At 38.9% G+C, this 18,663-nt stretch overlaps 1 protein-coding gene across 1 annotated transcript; it reads left to right on the forward strand.

The window, feature by feature from the left end:
- The first annotated feature begins 210 nt into the window (after positions 1 to 210).
- On the forward strand, positions 211 to 6,486 carry LOC116188538 (T-complex protein 1 subunit gamma-like). Its single transcript, XM_031517965.1, has 13 exons — positions 211 to 442; positions 627 to 688; positions 816 to 888; positions 1,126 to 1,193; positions 1,285 to 1,354; positions 1,457 to 1,525; positions 1,614 to 1,685; positions 3,497 to 3,570; positions 4,245 to 4,907; positions 4,981 to 5,106; positions 5,278 to 5,382; positions 5,467 to 5,541; positions 5,978 to 6,486. Exons 1-13 carry the CDS (start codon positions 418 to 420, stop codon positions 6,164 to 6,166), a joined length of 1,671 nt encoding a protein of 556 aa, XP_031373825.1. The 5' UTR covers positions 211 to 417; the 3' UTR covers positions 6,167 to 6,486.
- The last annotated feature ends 12,177 nt before the right edge of the window (positions 6,487 to 18,663 follow it).

Genomic DNA, 18,663 nt, shown 5'->3' on the forward strand with positions numbered 1-18,663 from the left:
GAAACGTCTATTCTTCATATAATATCCAGTTCCAGAGTGTGAACTGTTGCAATGGCATCGACATCGAAGAGCATTCATTAGATGTAAGTAGCCTATCAGCTTATTAGGCCCAATCTCGGCCCAGTAAGAGCCCATAAGGCCCATGATCCGGCCCACATGACATGACCCGACTTCAGCCCGCCGGCTATATGCACTTCCGAAAGCCTAGCCGGTAGCCGCAGTTGCTCCCGTCTTGCTCGTGCTCGCAGCCCGCCCCTGCCTCCTGCTAGCCGCTTGCTCGTCGTGCTCGCTCCTGCTCAGTGTCTCCCTCTTCGACGTCTCCCCCTCGTGCTGCAGCTCAGTGCGACTGACGGAGTAGCAGCTCGTGACTCGCCAGCCACTTCCCCCCCTTCTCCCTAAGAACGCGCGGATTCAAGGATGCACGCGCCGGTGCTTGTTCTCAGTAAGTGCCGTCTATCTCCTCACCGTGCCTCTCTTTCTCCGCGAATCTGGTTTGATGTTCTTTGGAGTATCTCCATGTGTAGTAGCTGCAGATTGATCTTCATTTTGATAACGAAATGCCGTCTCAAAAATCTCTGCTCTTTTTTTTTTTTTCGTTTGTTCTTCTCTGCGATTTTGATGAACAGAGGATTCTCTGAAACGGGAATCTGGAAGAAAGGTGCATCATGCTAACATTCAAGCTTCCAAGGTAAAAAATGTGCCCCGATTCCCTCTCATTTGCTCTCCATTTTTCTGCTGTAGCAGACCATGCATTAAGCATGTTGGGGCTGCAACTTTTTTGCTAAATTTCTGACCATTACATTGGTACATGGCAGGCTGTTGCTGATATTATTCGGACAACCTTAGGTCCACGATCGATGCTGAAAATGCTACTGGATGCTAGTGGAGGTCAGCCTCTCTTGCTCGAAATAGTAACTAGACGTTTCCGGTTTTGTAGAAATATATCACTAGCTAAATAGATACCTCCTCTTTGCTAAAAGCATTTGGAGACACTGCTAATGTTGCCTATTGCTAAGCGACTCAACGTGATGGTCCTTTAAGACGGCAGGACGGAAGATATCTTTTGTTCTTTTCCCTTGTTGTTCATTTCTTTTGCTAAGTCTATACACTTCTGAACGCCAACAGGAATAGTTGTGACGAATGACGGGAATGCTATTCTGCGTGAGTTAGATATTGCACACCCAGCGGCAAAGGTATCATCTCACCTTACTTCATTTGGTATGTACCCTTTAATTTTAATTGCTTCATATTCATATTTAACATTTGGTGCTTGGTTAATGACAGTCAATGATTGAGCTCAGTCGCACACAAGATGAAGAGGTGGGAGATGGAACAACATCTGTCATAGTTCTTGGTATGTTTCTTATATATTTGTTGAAACTTTATTCTATATTTTCTAGCAGACGTATATCTACTACATTGGTTACCCTATCTAAGAAGTTCTCTGTATGTGAAGCTGGTGAGATGCTCCATGTTGCCGAAGCATTCATTGAAAAGAATTTTCATCCCACTGTAATTTGTCGTGGTAAGATTGAAATAAATTTTGATATTGGTTCTACTCTTTGAGTAGATCAGACATAGTCTTTGTTGAATGAAATTACTTTCATCTGCAGCCTATAATAAAGCTCTGGAGGATGCTATTTCAGCTCTAAACAAAATCGCAATTTCAATTGATGTTAATGATCGTAAGTTCCATTTCTTTTCCACTTTCTCAGTTATATTGCAAGAATGAAATTCAGTCTGCTGTGCATTTATTCTCCTGTTGGGGTGATGGATTTGGCGGTTAATGGACAATTCCTTGTCTCCTTAATTTCATATAACTACTGCATCTTGATTGAAAACGTTATGGCTTTATTCGTATGGATATATGCTCTGGAGTTTTAATATATACTGATATTGTACTTAAAAGATGTATCTGGAATATAGTAATTGCATTGTCTTTAACTTTTTAAAGTAATATATCAATTGTTCCATTACAAACTAGAGAGGAATCAGTGTAAGAGAGTTGAGAACTCTGATATAAGCAAAAAGACTGAAAGCAAGGAAAAACTAATTGAAGAAATTGAGGTAAAAGAGGAGTATTGTTCAGTTGGTTTTCAGTCATGGTGGCCTTCAATTTCTGGAGAGGTGTTCAAGTCTTGCTCAGCATCATAGAAAGAGAAGGCCGTTTTGGTGGAAGAAAAGTTAGGGAAAGAAAAAAGGTGAAGAGGTGAGTGCCTCTGTGCCTCCTCTATCTGTCGCAGAAACATATTCAGCCCTTGCTCAAGTGACATCGCGCAGCACCTGATATCTATGGAGGTGCTAGGCCGGTGCCTGAATGCCTTAAGCCCAGGATTCAGCTTCCTTTCTGAAACATTGATGTACCCTATTTTCCAGATGTATAATTGTGTTTCAGGGTGTCCTACAACTAGTGTCGAGAAGTGTTTCATAAATTATAATATAGGTTGAAGAGGTGAGTGCCTCTGTGCCTCTCTATCTGGCGCAGAAACATATTCAGCCCTTGCTCAAGTGACATCGCGCAGCACCTGATATCTATGGAGGTGCTAGGCTGGTGCCTGAATGCCTTAAGCCCAGCATTCAGCTTCCTTTCTGAAACATTGATGTACCCTATTTTCCAGATGTATAATTGTGTTTCAGGGTGTCCTACAACTAGTGTCGAGAAGTGTTTCATAAATTATAATATAGGTTGAAGAGGTGAGTGCCTCTGTGCCTCCTCTATCTGGTGCAGAAACATATTCAGCCCTTGCTCAAGTGACATGGCGCTGCACCTGATATCTATGTAGGTGCTAGGGCGGCGCCTGAAGGCCTTAAGCCCAGCATTCAGCCTCCTTTCTAAAACACTGATGTACCCTAGTTTCCAGACGTATAATTGTTGTTTCAGGGTGTCCTACAACTAGTGTTGAGAACTGTTTCATAAATTATAATATAGGTTGTAGAAGAAGTCGATCTCAAGAAAAAATCATTTAATAATATAGTGAAAATGCATAAGTTATGAATGATTGAGAAATTTATGTGAAAAACTTATTAAGCATGTAAAAATAGATAGATATATATAAGATGTTGCGGTCGTCGATTTGTATAACTGTTATTATTGTCTCTGCGCTGAACTTGGCCTGAACCAGTATTTGTGAAGCCAGAGTTGTACGATTATCTGACCGAGTCTCATGGAAAATTTATGAGCCTATCCCATTTGATGACTTATTTAGGCTTTGCATAGTGTACTAGGGGAAAGACATGCTATTATTCTTCTCAGGCAGATTTTCCTGGGGCATTTTCCATTCAAACCTTTCTGTATTTGTTCTTCCTATGCTTGCATCTGCATGAGTTTCTTATGTCTTATACGATTCTGCTGGTGGTATCTGCTGTTTTACATGAAAATAACTGAGAAAGGTCATGTATGAGAGTATCTTAGCTCATGCATCTAAAATCTTTGATTTCTTACATTTTGAACTATTTTGTTATTGTCTTTGATTATATCTTCTGTACTCTGTTGCAGGTGCAGCTTTGTTGGGTCTTGTTAAGAGTAGTATTGGTACAAAGTTCACCAGTCAATATGGGGATTTGATTGCTGTAAGTATTGCTCATCCATCTTGATGCTTTGTTATTAATGCTGTCCTGTAGTTTGTGATTTCAGTTTCAAGAATTGATGATGCCCGTCTTTTTTGTGAAGCTGTTATAATATATATATATATATATATATATATATATAATTTCTCCAAGCATATGTCTTCTTGATTAAAGAGCATTTTCTTATAGTACTATAAATATAAAGACTGTCACTGAAGTTATGGTGTCCCATGGTTCTTGGTTGTTGTTTTGCCTCCTTCACTGTGTTCAACATTTGGTGTTACTATTTTTCATAAGATACAAAGTAACTAGAGAAGCACCCTAAAAAGCCAGATATGTCAGATTCCTTGAGGTTTGTTGCGTAGGCTATGAGAACAAATATCTTCCAAACTTGGCCAAGAGCACTGGAATTTGCTCTGGCTTCCATACTGCACATCAGAGTCTGTCTTCATGTCTATAAGTGTCCTCTCCAAATCCATGGATTTGTCACCTTCATGGTGACTCTGTTGATGAATTTGAAAAATTGGGGCTGAAAGGTTATTTTGTACAGCCATGCTACTTCTATTCTTAAACCACAATTGATGCATTTGCATGCTTTCTTGAAGATTGTTCTCCCTTTTTTTTTGTTTTTATATTTATTTTTGTCTGATTTTGTCTTTTACTTTTAACTATTTCAGGATTTGGCTATTGATGCTACCTCTATTGTTGGTGTTGACCTGGGTCAAGGTTTGCGGGAAATAGATATTAAGAAATATATTAAGGTAGAAAAGGTCCCTGGTGGGCAGTTGGAAGATTCGAGAGTCCTCAAAGGAGTTATGTTCAACAAAGATGTTGTTGCTCCTGGCAAGATGAGAAGAAAGATTGTCAACCCACGAATCATTCTGTTCGATAGTCCCCTAGAGTACAAGAAAGGCGAGAACCAGACGAATGCTGAATTGGTCCGGGAAGAAGACTGGGCTGTCCTATTGAGGATGGAGGAAGAGTATATTGAGAGTCTCTGCATGCAAATTCTGAAGTTTAAGCCTGACTTGGTGATCACTGAGAAGGGCCTTAGTGATCTGGCTTGCCATTACTTTAGCAAGGCAGGAGTCAGTGCCATCAGGAGGCTGAGGAAGACGGACAATAACAGAATTGCAAAAGCTTGTGGGGCCACTATTGTGAACAGGCCGGATGAATTGCAGGAATCAGATGTGGGCACTGGTGCTGGACTCTTTGAGGTTAAGAAAATCGGGGACGAGTTCTTTGCTTTTATTGTTGAATGCAAGGATCCAAAAGCTTGCACTGTGCTCTTGAGGGGTGCGAGCAAGGATCTGCTTAATGAAGTGGAAAGGAACCTGCAGGTAAAGTACACATAATCGATCGTTCAAAATAGTGCTTTTTCTAATTTGGTTTCTGAAGCGGTGCTCTTTACAGGATGCCACGTCTGTAGCAAGAAACATTATTAAGAACCCGAAGCTTGTCCCTGGTGGTGGGGCCACTGAGTTGACTGTCTCAGCTATGCTCAAGCAGAAGAGCTCATCTATTGAAGGCATAGAGAAGGTGAAATTTGTTGTCTACTTTGTTTCTGAGACAGGATTGGGGCATAATTTTGATTCTTGAGTTACCATTTATTGTCTTGGCACAACAGAAGAAGCTGTGGTGTCTGGTTTGTTCATGTTTGAACTGTGTGGTATGGTATGCTAATGTGAGTGGCTCATGCTCTTTAAACAGTGGCCTTATGAAGCAGCAGCTATTGCTTTTGAGGCTATACCTCGGACTCTAGCACAAAACTGTGGCGTGAACGTGATTAGAACCATGACTGCTCTGCAGGGAAAGGTTAGGAATTGTTTCAATTGGAATTATTCTATTTCCGTCAGTTTGGAGTGACAATTTAGTGAATTGATGTGGCACACTGTGCAGCATGCAAATGGAGAAAATGCATGGATTGGCATTGATGGGAACACTGGTGCTATTGCTGATATGAAGGAACGAGAGGTGTGTAGTGGAAACTTTTTGGCACTTTGTTAAAACGCTTGGGGTTTTCTCACTGGCATCGCAATTTCATAATTATCGACAGGATTCATAACCCATATTGGAAGCTAAACATTTGCACTAGACAATATCCTAGGACAAAAAGAAATAATGCTCCGTGCATACGTATATGATCTTTGGTTGGGTTTTTGTATGGAAGCATCAAGTCGATATAACAACCAAGTCAACATAAGACAGAAACCTTGAGTAAAATGACCAATATGCCCCTGCTGTCCCTGGATGTGTTTTCTGAAACTGGAAGTAGTAAAGAATAGTGGAAGTGTGGATTGGCAGGGCTTGCTTCAGTACTATATTTCTAAATCCCTTTGCTCACCCTGTGTTTGGTCAAGTGCTTCGGCATGTTAGCTCGTGATTGATTTGTATTTCTGGGCTATTTCAGATATGGGATGCATACGATGTGAAGGCACAGACCTTTAAGACTGCCATAGAAGCAGCTTGCATGCTGCTTAGGATTGATGACATTGTAAGTGGTATCAAGAAGAAGCAGCCCCCGGGAGCCAGCCAGGCTCCGAAGCCAAACGTCGAGACAGAGGCAGATGCGGATGGAGAGCAAATACTTCCAGATTAAGGAATGAACCTTCCATTCTCCCAACTAAAAAATCCTTGGCCTTGGGGACTCTGCTTGCCTGCAATTTTTGCGCTGCTGGCTTTATTCGCTCCTATGTTATCTTTTCGTTACTTTAATGGTAAGCTTTGAGTCGAATATGCCTTTCATGATCTTACCAGATATCTATGTGGTTCTCTATGGAATATCCTGTGGGAATTAGTTGGTTAAAAGTGTTTCAAATAGGAAATCTGCTCCTTGCTATGGAATGAAATGGTAACAGTGAAAGAACATGGTTGATAACCGATTGGATACAGGTGTTAATGGCCTTCCCCTCTGTTAAACATGCCTCTGGTAATTCTCGGTCCATGGCATGCCGAAGCGGCTTAAGCGTTAATAATTCTCCGTAGATGTATTCATCCTTTTTTTAATTCCTTCTACAGATTACTTCTAGAGGGTTTTAAAATGTATTAGAGTTTTGATGGGCGGTGTGTTTTTTCAAAAACTAGATGATGACCGTGTTATGCATGGAATTGAGAAACCGAAAAATGCTTATAAATTTAATAATATTTTAGTAAATGTTTAAAAAATTTGATAATATTTTAGTGAATATTTTTTAAAAAATTACCAAGTGAGTAATTGCAGAACAAAGATGCTTTTCCAAAAAAAAAAGAAAATTCCAGAACAAAGGTAAAAATGATAATAATCATTATTAAGTAGGTTATTCTTCTATATTTTGAAATGATATATATCGATCCCGTATAAAAGTATTATCAATAGAAGAGTATAGTGGAAAGAAGGGTTAATTTAGGAAAAACAAAAGTTAATAAAAATCAAGACGCGTACTTTAAAAAATTGTTTTATTCATATTCACTTCTAATTTTTGTTAACTTCTTCGCTAGAATATAATTTTTTTTAAATTTAAACAAAATAAAGAATAATTTTAGAAAATACAAAATAGAGAATATTAAAAAATCAATAAAAAGGAATATATTCGAAGTGGAGCTAGAGAGGTGATGGGGGTCCCTAATCTGCCACCATGACGAGATTTGCCAATTTAGTCTAAGGGAGAAGAGGAGAATAAAACCTCGGCTATGTCGCCGAAGCTGGCAACTGCCTAAGGAAGGTTGTCATAACTTGTGATAACGTCGTGTTTCATTTGCCTCTACTTGCTTTACGTCTATTATTTTGTATCTTTTTCTTTTTATTATATTTGAATGTTATTTCATTATTAATCTTTTAAAGAAACTAACAGAAACAGGATGGAAAATGGATGAAAAAGGGAAAACTAAACGGAAGACTTAAAAGGAATATGCAGAACTAATTATAAACAAAATGATTTTGAAGATAAAGTGCTTTTATTTCTAACAAGTTTTATTTTTTATTATATTTAAGAGAAAGAGTAAAGTATAGGCTTTTAGTTGAAACTAATTTAAAAATAAAATAAAGAACCTTGTATTTTTTATAATTTGCTTCCCTTCAATATTGACTCATGAACTCCACTCCAATACTCAATTGTACTCTAAACAATATAACCTTAGTTATATGAATTTAGATAAAAAAAGTATACTACCCAATAGAAAAAAATAATAATACTCAGCTAATTTTTTAATGTAAAACATGCAATTAGTCATTAAAATAAAACGACAAATTACTTGTAAACATAAGCTTGCACAAAATATGAAGACAATAATAGAGTTTGGAGGGAGAGTAAAAGCTAAAGAAAGAGCTTGGAAGAGGAGCAAATGGTATTGGGATTTGTAGTTGTGTATATATATACTTATATACATAAATATCAAAATTAATAAGATTTTGTACTGTGATTTAAGAAAATGTAATAAAAAATTCCGTATATGTATCATTTCATTCTTAGTCTCAAATTGCTAAGTATTATTATATCGTGCATATTTTGAATTTTTCTTTATATATATCAAACATATAATAATGGAAGAATCTTTTAATTTAATCTAGATAAGATACATATTTCTTTCTTTATTTCTCACCCCGTTCGAAGCTTTTAGCTTTTTTTTAAAAAAATTTTTCAATTTGTCAAATTTAAAAAGTAATTTTAAAAATTATGAAGAACCTTATATGAGCAATTGTTGTAACGCGATGGCCTTACTCAGTTAAAAAGTAAATGTTACGGCCTAAAGAAGAAATTCTCCAAATATTATGACCGGAAATTGGTATTCTTTTTCCAATAATAAAAGTTTGGTTAAAGTCAATCGGAGTAAGTGTATATTTTTCTTTTCAAAATGTCATTTTCTTAAATCTAAAAAAATATCATTGCATTTTAGCCAGAAGCTTCTAATATTAATTTGCGATATTTAATATAATATGCGCCTCCAACTTATTGTTGGTCAATTTCCTGGTTAATTGTGAGATAGGAATACTTTATCTCATCGTAAATTAAGGAATGAATAAGGCAGAACTGGACTTTAACCCCTATTGTGAGATAGAGATACTTCCAACGCTAAATAAAGCAACGATAAAAGCATCCGGTACTTGCCTAGGCCAAAAAGCGTCGGAAAAATTCCCGAAAAGCGTCATTAGAGCCCCCTTTTAGTACATTTCATGATTTTACTGAATAACAAATATTTAACTTCTTATATAGATTTTCACTACTAGGTCCTAAGTCCAAACTGAAATCAAACTGGAAACACCTGAGCTAATGGAGACAACTGTTATATTTTGAATAACAACAGGTTGTCAAACACGTCGCTAAAATCCCCTTTTATAGAAAATCCTATGATTTCAAGGGGGAAAAAGAACATATCTTCTTTGCTGATAATAATTTCATACTCTCTCTTTTTTTTTCTCATTAGGAATTTTACTCCCAGGACCTAAGTCCAAACTAAAAATCAATCCCTAAACGCCAAAACTAATGGACATACTGTTTATTCCATTTTAGATTTTTTCTCTTTATTCAACCAGATTCATTTTTGTACGCGGCCATGCTTCGTTGGACCTTTTTATTCCTAGTATGTATAGACATCGGGATTTGACAATATGGACAATAAGCATTAGCACCAAAGGCAGATGTTGAGTTTTTGGTTAAAATTGACCCAACTACTTCGTCCGTTGCTTATCCTATTAGATGAACTAGTTTATCCTTCTGCAATATATTTATATCACTGCATGTGTCGCGAGTGTGCAAATTCTATCTAGCACTCCCTCGCTCATGCGGCCTTAGGACTATATCTTGAGTCAGCCTAACGCCTTTGGTTAAAATTGACCCAACTACTTCGTCCGTTGCTTATCCTATTAGATGAACTAGTTGATCTTTTTGCGATATATTTATATCACATGCATGTGTCACGAGCGTGTAGATACTATCTAGCATTCCCTTGCCCATGCGGCCTTAGGACTGTATCCTAAGTCAACCTAACGCCTTTAGAGAGAAAAACTCGGAATTGCTTAACTTCTTGTGTGTATTACAAATGAGTTATATATAATACAAGTCTTCTTACTGACATTAATTACATAACTCTCTAGAAGGTCTAGAAGGATGTACAAGAGTCTAGAACATCTAGAAGTATGAGCAAGGTTTTAGAATGTCTAGAATATTTTACAAATGTAGGGAACCCTCTAAAAAGACATGCCTCCTGAGGTTCCTGAGATCTCGTAAAGCCGGGGGTAAGGGTCATTGGATGAACCTCGCAATCCATCGTCCGTTCAGGACGTGCCCTAGTATCCATGCTGCATGGTCCGTCAGTGACATTCTTGCCCACTTAATCTCGCGATGCCCTCGTCGCGGCATGGAATGCCTCGATCTCCTTTGTGAACTGCCAAAGATCCTCCACGGTTCCTAACTCATCTTGGTCTCAGGTAGTCCTTTCCAATAGATGAAGTACTCGTGCTTTGGCTTGCGATACCGCTTCCTCAAGACCCTGTTCGCCAAGATGGCCTCGATGAAACGATTGTAGGTAGCCTTAGCCCCAAGTGGAGCTCGCTGTGGTTCGCCTCGACTTGTGTCCTCCTCATTCGCATGATAAGGTTTGAGCATACTCACGTGGAACATCGGATGAAGCTTCAACTTCTTCGGGAGCTCTAGCTTATATGCCACCTTCCCTACTCGTTCAATCACTAGGAAAGGACCCTTGTAACTCTGAACGAGTCCCTTGTGCACAAGCTTATGCCTTAGAATCTGGTGGAGCTTGACGAGCACAAGGTCCCTAACTTGGTACTCCGTCTACCAACGCTTCGTTAGCTTGTCGTGAAACGTCACATACAAGCGGTTTCCCATAGTGTATAGCAAATTGCCTTCGCACCAAAACTGCCGAGTCTTCCCCTCCCGAGCATAGTCAAGGAGGGCCATGGCTTTGGTGTCATGCCTCAGCCCCTCCTTGATTCGATCCATCAACATGCACTCGCGGCTCACAATGTTAGCAAGCTCCGCGTTCCTATGTAGCTTATCCGCCACGAAGTTCACCCGCCTTGGCTTGTACTGCACGTAGTTGTACTCCGCCAAGTAATCTTGTCGTTGAGCTTGCTTGGGCGTCAGCTTATTTTGGGACTGGAAATAGCTCGTGGCCACGTTGTTCGTCTTGACCACGAACTTGGAGCCAAGTAGATAGTGTCGCCACGTCCAGATGTAGTGTACTATCGCGATCATCTCCTATTGAGAATTGTGTCTTCAATTTTGACCCAATTTTGTTTCCTATTTTGTAGAATAGAATCTCTATCTTTTGGTTAGGTAATATCTAGAGAATATTATATTTTGGGATATTATTGATAGAGATTATAGCGAATATTACATTGAGAGAGAATTAGGATTTATATATATGTATTAAGAGCTTTGATGGAAAGTGCGGGAGAGCGTTTAACGAGTGGGAGTATTCCCGAGATGTAATATCTTTTCAAGAGTTAGGGTTCCTCATTTGTGGTCGGCCATTGTGCCGTGAGGGACGTACTCGTATTGTACTCCACTCCATGATTATTGCTCAATGAAAAGTCACCGTCGAGCCTCCTTTGTCCGTGGGTGTTTCTTTCAAACGTTTCCACTGCGTTCGAAGGTTTACCATGTATATCTTGTGTGCAATTTCTTCTCGCTTCTGCATTATCTTCGTCGATTGTTGAGTTGATTCTCAACAAATTGGTATCAGAGCCGAGGTTTTGGCACGTTCGCAGATCGACATCGTTAAGTTCCAAGGCAATACAAGATTCAAGTTTTGGCTTTTTGGAGAAGACAACTAGGGTGAGAAGATTTTTCTGGCTATCTTGGCTGGTTGAAGAATTGACTATTGAGATAGGAGGTGTTTCGTATTGCTCTCAAAGCTTTGAAGAATTCAAGACAAGGTGGAGATTCGTTGAGAATTGTGTCTTGAATTTTGACTTGATTTTGTTTCCAATTTTGTAGAATCGAATTTCTACCTTTTGGTTAGGTAATATATTGAGAATATTGTATTTTGTGATATTATTAATATAGATGATAGGGAATATTACGTTGAGAGAGAATTGAGGTTTATATATATATATGTGTGTGTGTGTGTCGAGAGCTTTGATATAACGTGGAGAGCGTATAGAAAGTGGCAATATTCTTAAGATGGGATATCTCTACGAGGGTGAGGGTTTCTCATTTGTATTCGGCCATTATGCCTGCTAGGGAAGCACTCATATTGTACTCCACTTCATATTTCTTGCTTAATAAAAAATCTCCATTTTATATAAACTCTGATTCTCCCTCAACATAATATTTCCCATAATCTCTATCAATAATATTTCAAAATACAATATTCTCAAGAGATTACCTAACCAAAAGATAGAGATTCTCATTTTACAAAATAGAAAACAAAATATGGTCAAAATTCAAGATACAATTCTCAACAAATCTCCACTTTCTCTTGAATTCTCTAAAACTTTGAGAGCAATAAAAAACACCGCCTATCTCAATAGTCAATTCTTCAACTAGCCAAGACAGCCGGAAAAATCTTCACACACTAGTTGCCTTCTCCAAAAAGCCAAAACTTGAATCTTGTGTTGCTTGGAACTTCTCGATGTTGATCTGCGGAAACGCCAAAACCTTGGCTCCAATACCAATTTGTTGAAATTGACTCAATAATTGACGAAGATAATGCGGAAACAAGAAGAAATTGCATACAAGATATACGTGGTAAACCCTCAAACACGGTAAAAATGTTTGAATGAAACATCCATAGGCAAAGGAGGCTCGGCGGTGACTTCTTATTGAGCAACAATCATGGAGTGAAATATAATATAAGTGTGTCCCTCACAGGCACAATGGCCGACCACAAACGAGGAACCCTAACTCTCGAAAAGGTATCCCATCTCAGGAATACTCCCACTCTCTAAATGCTCTCCTACGCTTTCCATCAAAGCACTCGACACATATATATAAACCCGTATTCTCTCTCTACGTAATATTCCCTATAATATCTATCAATAATATCCCAAAATATAATATTCTCAAGATATTATTAAACCAAAAGATAGAGATTTCGATTCTACAAAATAGAAAGTAAAATCGGGTCAAAATTCAAGACACAATTCTCAACATTGCCTTTTCTTAGACACTGTACTGCCATTCCCCCTCGCTGAGCTTCCTTGACTCGTACGCCACCGGATGCCCCTCCTGCATGAGCACGCCGCCGACGGCATAGCCCGAGGCATCCATCTCCACCTCGAGCGACTTCCCAAAGTCAGGCAACATGAGCACATGCACCTCTATAACATCCCGCTTCAAGCGGTCGAACGCCGCCTGACATCGATCTGTCCACTTCCACACACGTCCTTCTTCAGCATGTCCATGAGTGGCACGATGATGCTTGAGTAGCCCTTGATGAACCTCTGATAATAGTTGGTAAGTCCAATGAACGAACACGAGTCCGTGACCTTGGTTGGCGGCTCCCATTTAAGGATGGCCTGGATCTTGCTCTTGTCCATGCATACCCGTCCTCCTTTGACCACATGTCCCAAGAATGGGACCTCCCGTTGGGCAAAGGCACACTTTTCTTGCTTCACATATAACTTGTTCTCCTGCAATGTTTTGAAGACTAGCTGCAAGTGCTCAACATACTCGGCCGACGACTGGTAATAAACCACGATATCATCAAGGTACACAACCATGAACTTATCAATGGAGGGCTGCAATACTTTTTTCATGAGAGTGCAGAATGTAGCCGGCACGTTAGTGAGGCCAAAAGGCATCACCAAGAACTTGTAGGAGCTGTAACTCGTCGCGCACACTGTCTTCGGCTCGTCCCCTTCCGCTATCAGCACCTGATAGTATCATGACTGAAGATTTAGCTTCGTGAACCATTCCACACCTCCCACCTAGTTGAAAATGTCTGCGATCAAGGGAATTGGGTACTTATCTTTGATCGTGAGCTTGTTGAGAGCCCGATAGTCGATGCGCATTCGCAAGGAACCGTCGTGCTTCTTTTGGAATAGTACGGGAGCTCCATATAGTGCCTTTGAGGGTCGGATGAAACCGGCATCCAATAGCTCCTTCAGCTGCTTCCTAAGCTCCTCGAGCTTGGGCGGTGCCATGTGATATGGTGCCTTGGCTGGTGATCGAACATCTGGCACAAGCTCGATCCCATGATCCACCTCCCTTTTCGGTGGTAACTTTGGGCAGCTCCGCTGGTATGACTTCTTGAAGGACTCGAGGACTTGGGCTACTTTTGGGGGTATGCCACCTAGTCACCTGCTGGTTCCATGATCTTCACAGCCATAAGGTAAGTAACTTCGCCATGCCCCACCCCTTTGTGAGCTACATGGTTGAGAGAGTCTTCTCCCCATGTCCCGACGACCGTGTGACCGGTACTATGCATTGGCAACGGACGTCTGGCACACATATAATTCGCGAATGGGACAATCAAGGCATCAATCTTATCCAAGAAATCCATCCCAATAATGAAGTCATAATCATCGGGAGGGATTACCTCGACTGTCTCTTTGTCACTTCATTGCTCGATCCATGGGTCTACGTCCCCAGCGAGCATTTTCGCATAATTGACGATCTTGAGGTGTCCCTTAGCCGCTTCTACACAGAGTCCTAGCTTCTCCATGCCCTCCCTGGAAATGAATAGGTTGGATGAGCCCGGTGCAAGCTTAATGTCCACGAACATCAAACCCTTAGGTTTGTCCAACTTGGTCCGAATGGAGCTAAGGATTCGCAGTAAACCCAATTGCGTCCCCTCCTCCTTCTCCTCCTTGTCATCCCGGAATAGGGACACTAGTTTGCCTTTCTTCGAACACTCACGAGCCAAGAAGAGACCGTCACATAGGAAACACTTAAGCTGCCCCTTCTCTTTTTCCTTCTTCCAAGACTTGCTAGACTCCTTCTTGTCCTTGGGAGTTGACTTTTGTGCCTTCCCTTCATCCAACTTGCTGGACTTGTCTATTCCACCATTGGCCTTGCCTTCCCCTTCCAGTTTGACTTCTTCGCCCGGAACCCGAGGGAGTCAGCTGTGGATATGTCCTTGTTCAAGTCCTGCACGATGCGGCACTGAAGATCTTGTTTAGCCCACGGCTTGAGTCCGTCCATGAACTGGAAGAATGCCTCCTTGTCATTCATGGATGTGATCTGTAGCATCAGGTCCAAGAATGTCCTCCCGTACTCTCGAAGATCACCCTTGTGCTTCAAGCGACGAAACTTGGCCCTTGCCTCGTCCTCGGCATACTTCAGACAAAATTGTTGTTTGAACTCATCCTTGAATTCCTCCCAAGTGCTAATTGGTGCACCACTCCAACCGTCACACCAACGCCGCCGTTACCATAGCAAAGCCGTGTCTACAAAGTACATAGAAACGATACCTACACGAACTTCATCGTCCTCGACCCCCGCGGCCCTAAACTACGTATTCATGCTCCACAAGAAGTTGTCCACATCTTTGGCTACTCTCGAGCCCTTAAATACGTTGGGCTTGGGGATGTCCAACTGAGAACCAGGTATGACAACGCTTGCTCCTACACCATGTGTCCTCTTAACCCGCGCGAGCTCACCCTTGAACTCATCCAACTTCGCCCGCATGATTGTCACAAGCGCCTCCAAAGTATCATCCCATCGATTGAGCTCATCCACGACAACATTGGGGTGCGCCCTTCATGTCCCATCGAAGCTCCTCCACCTCGGAGGTAAGCCCTTTGACACTTTCAGACGCGTTCACAGCCTCTCCCTGGACCTTCGGAATGACATTCTCTACCTTTATCATGCGTTCCTCAAATGATGCCATGATATCCCTAGAGCTCTCACGATGCCTCCTTGGAGCCTTGGCCAGACACTCGTCCGCGACCTCTAATGACTGGTTGTGGGATATAGCCATCACGCTCGGAATTTAGGCTCTGATACCACTTGTTTGGGCTTGTAAATTCTATCTAACGCTCCCTTGCTTGTGCGGCCTTAGGACCGTATCCTAAGTCAGCCTAACGCCTTTAGAGAGAGAAAGTAGAGAGATACTCTCTGAATTGCTTAACTTCTTGTGTGTATTGCAAATGAGGGGAACTCCCCCTTATATAGAGTACAAGTCTTCCTACCGACATTAATTTCAGAACTCTCTAGAAGGTCTAGAAGAATGTACAAGAGTCTAGAGCATCTAAAAGTATGTACAAGGTTCTAGAATGTCTAGAATATTCTATGGGGAACCTTCTAGAAGGACACGCCTCCCCGAGGTTCCCGAGATCTCATAAAGCCGGGAGTAAGGGCCGTCAGATGAACCTCGCAATCCATCATCCGTTCAGGACCTGCCTTGGTGTCCATGCCGCAAGATCCGTCGGTGACACATGCATGTGAACTTTGGCTATGCATGTCATGGCTAGTAAGCTGCATACAATTTTTACTTGATTTATGAAATGTGTAGAGATCAAATCTCTGTATGGAATGATAAAAAATATCAATTACTTATAATATTTATTCTCATAATACCTTCAATTAATCTTATGTATTTTTAATAATAAAACTCTACAGGAGATAAAATCGATTATCACTTAGTATATTGCTTTGGTCGTCACTTCCCATAATAATAATAATAATAATAATATTATATATTATTATTATTATAAAGAAGTGAATCGAGGTCCCTTAGGGACCTCGGAGCGAGTGGAGATCTTTTCTTCCACTCACTGATTTCTTTTTTTTTAAATGTTTTTTAATTTTACATTTTCTTTATTGTATTTTAATTTGACTCGAATAAAGTATTAGGTAATCCGGTCGACCCATTATTGTTGGTAATCTTATCGACGCTTTAGGCCAAATAAATTGATCACTATAGTTGGACCAATTATTTTCATTATTTAGAATATATATTTTTAATGTCCATTTTATTTTTAAATTTCTCCATTTCTTTAGTGTTTTGAAATCCGACTAGAATAAGGTACCAGATATTCTGGCCGACCCGTTAGGGTAGTTGATTTGGTTGTTACAGCCGGACCACTCATTTCACAAAAAAAAAATTATTCTCCAATTTTTCATTTAAAAAATTAGAATAACTTTGGTATTAGAAGTACTAGATATATATAAATTAGGATATATGCAAAAAAATCTTCTTTTTTTTAAACTTCTTTCTTTTGGTTTTGAGCTCTCCTACAACGTAGCGATGTAACCCGATTGACTCGTCATATTTAGACCAATTTTTTTAATTCCCTTTTTATGCATATTTTTTCTCTATTATGCACATTCCCTTTTTTTTTATGATTACTATATATAGAAATAATGTCACTTATGAAAGTAAACATTTAGCACTCACAAGTAAATATAACGTCACGTTTTTCGCCGATATGATGTGCAAACTTTTCTCCCTTTTTTCGATGACTACTGTAGGATGAGACACCACGCATTTTACATTATTCTTCTCATCTATATTACCTTCTTAAAGAGTTATACATATACCTTATACTTTGTTTTTCTTTACAATTTTTTTCTTTTTATTGTATCTTTTTAAGAAAGCATACTAATTATACGCATCCTTTTTTGAAATACAGATAACATTTTTTCGTCCTTTATCCATACTAGAAGACTCAGAGATGAAAATTAATTTCACTGTTAATTATTTTTCATAAATCTATAAAACGCAAGCATTTTCATTTTCTTAAAAGTACGTCATGTTCTATTTTACTTAATATTGAGTCAACCCATTTAACGCATTCAAGACACATTTCGTGAAATAAAAATAATAATATTGTATATGATAATATGAATTACATATGCAATTGAGTTATAAGTTAAAATTCACATTTAAAAATTAAGAAGAAAATTTTGGCACATAAGAAGAATGAGTTTCCACCATCTATTAACTTAAAATTTTAGATCGAACATCTGTCAAAGATTTATCCCTCATTAAATCTCCTATATAAAAATATATAGAATAAACTTAATAGAATCAGCATGATAAATTATAATAAATACAAAGGTCTCACATCGGGTTTAGTTCAATAAAAATAAGTAAAAAAAGAGAATGATTTAATAATGATCATGACATTAATATATCGAAAAGTTTCATTAATTTGAATATGTCTATATAAAAAGAACACATTTAAGGATAATGTAGAATTATAAATATAATTTTGTTTTTTTATTGTCTAAATATATAATTTGTAAAATCTTTGTAATTGTAAAAAAAAGACTTACAATGAAGCACGGGTTGTACAAAGTACTACATTATGTTTTCAATCATTTTTATATTTATTGTTTCAAATATGTGAATTTATATAATAAGATTAGTTGAAGATAATAATGATAGTTATCTGACAACGAGAAATTCATTCTTCAAAGACCCATAAACAATTTATATCTATTATCTTAAAATATTACAATCATAGAGAAATATAATTTCTTGATATTACATCTATCTAACAATTATTTTAGGTAATTTTTAGACTCGCAGTGAAGCGTGGGCATGTGGTCTAGTAATTAATTAAAGTGAATTTTGATAAGTACAACAGTGAAAAAATAGTTTCAAGGATTTGACATTTGATAATTTAATTTAAATACTCCTTCTAGTTATCATTTAATTTAATTTTAATATATATAACATGTACTAATCTGTTTATTAGCCGTGATGTGAAATTAGCCACAGTGAAAGGTGCAAAACGAACATGATAAATCCTCCTGTAGGTCTCGCCAGCCGCCGTCAGTCTTGAAATTGACCTCGGGACAATTGAAATCTCAATCTGCGTCAATCATAAAATTGAAAAAGTGATCGCATTGTAGATTTGAAAAATAAATATAAAATTTCGTAATTTTCTATTACAAAGGGACTCAGTTCTAATAACCAAATATATAACGCCAAAGAAATGATACAGGTAGTCCCAAAGGATGAATCCGAATCTCTTGATTTTCACGCGAACGCGTCTGCCATTGCAACCCTAATTAGTAAGGAGGACTGGAGAGATACATAAGAGAAAGGAAACTCAGACCTTTTCGTTTTATACGTGACTCGTATGATTGTACTCACATTTCTCAATGTAGTTCTATTTTCAATTTATTGAAATGTATTTCTATTTTTATAAACTGTAAAGGAAAGAGCTGCTAATAGGGCGAGCTTTTAAAATTGTTAGAAGAG

Source organism: Punica granatum, chromosome 8 (genome assembly GCF_007655135.1).
Source record: "Punica granatum isolate Tunisia-2019 chromosome 8, ASM765513v2, whole genome shotgun sequence".
NCBI lineage: Eukaryota > Viridiplantae > Streptophyta > Magnoliopsida > Myrtales > Lythraceae > Punica > Punica granatum.

Bases quoted from the DNA above. Each gene is read 5' to 3' on its own strand.
- LOC116188538 (XM_031517965.1), top strand. From the start codon at position 418: ATGCACGCGCCGGTGCTTGTTCTCA. The intron at 4,908-4,980 runs GTAAAGTACACA...TGCTCTTTACAG, and splicing joins AAGTGGAAAGGAACCTGCAG to GATGCCACGTCTGTAGCAAG. The intron at 5,542-5,977 runs GTGTGTAGTGGA...GGGCTATTTCAG, and splicing joins CTGATATGAAGGAACGAGAG to ATATGGGATGCATACGATGT.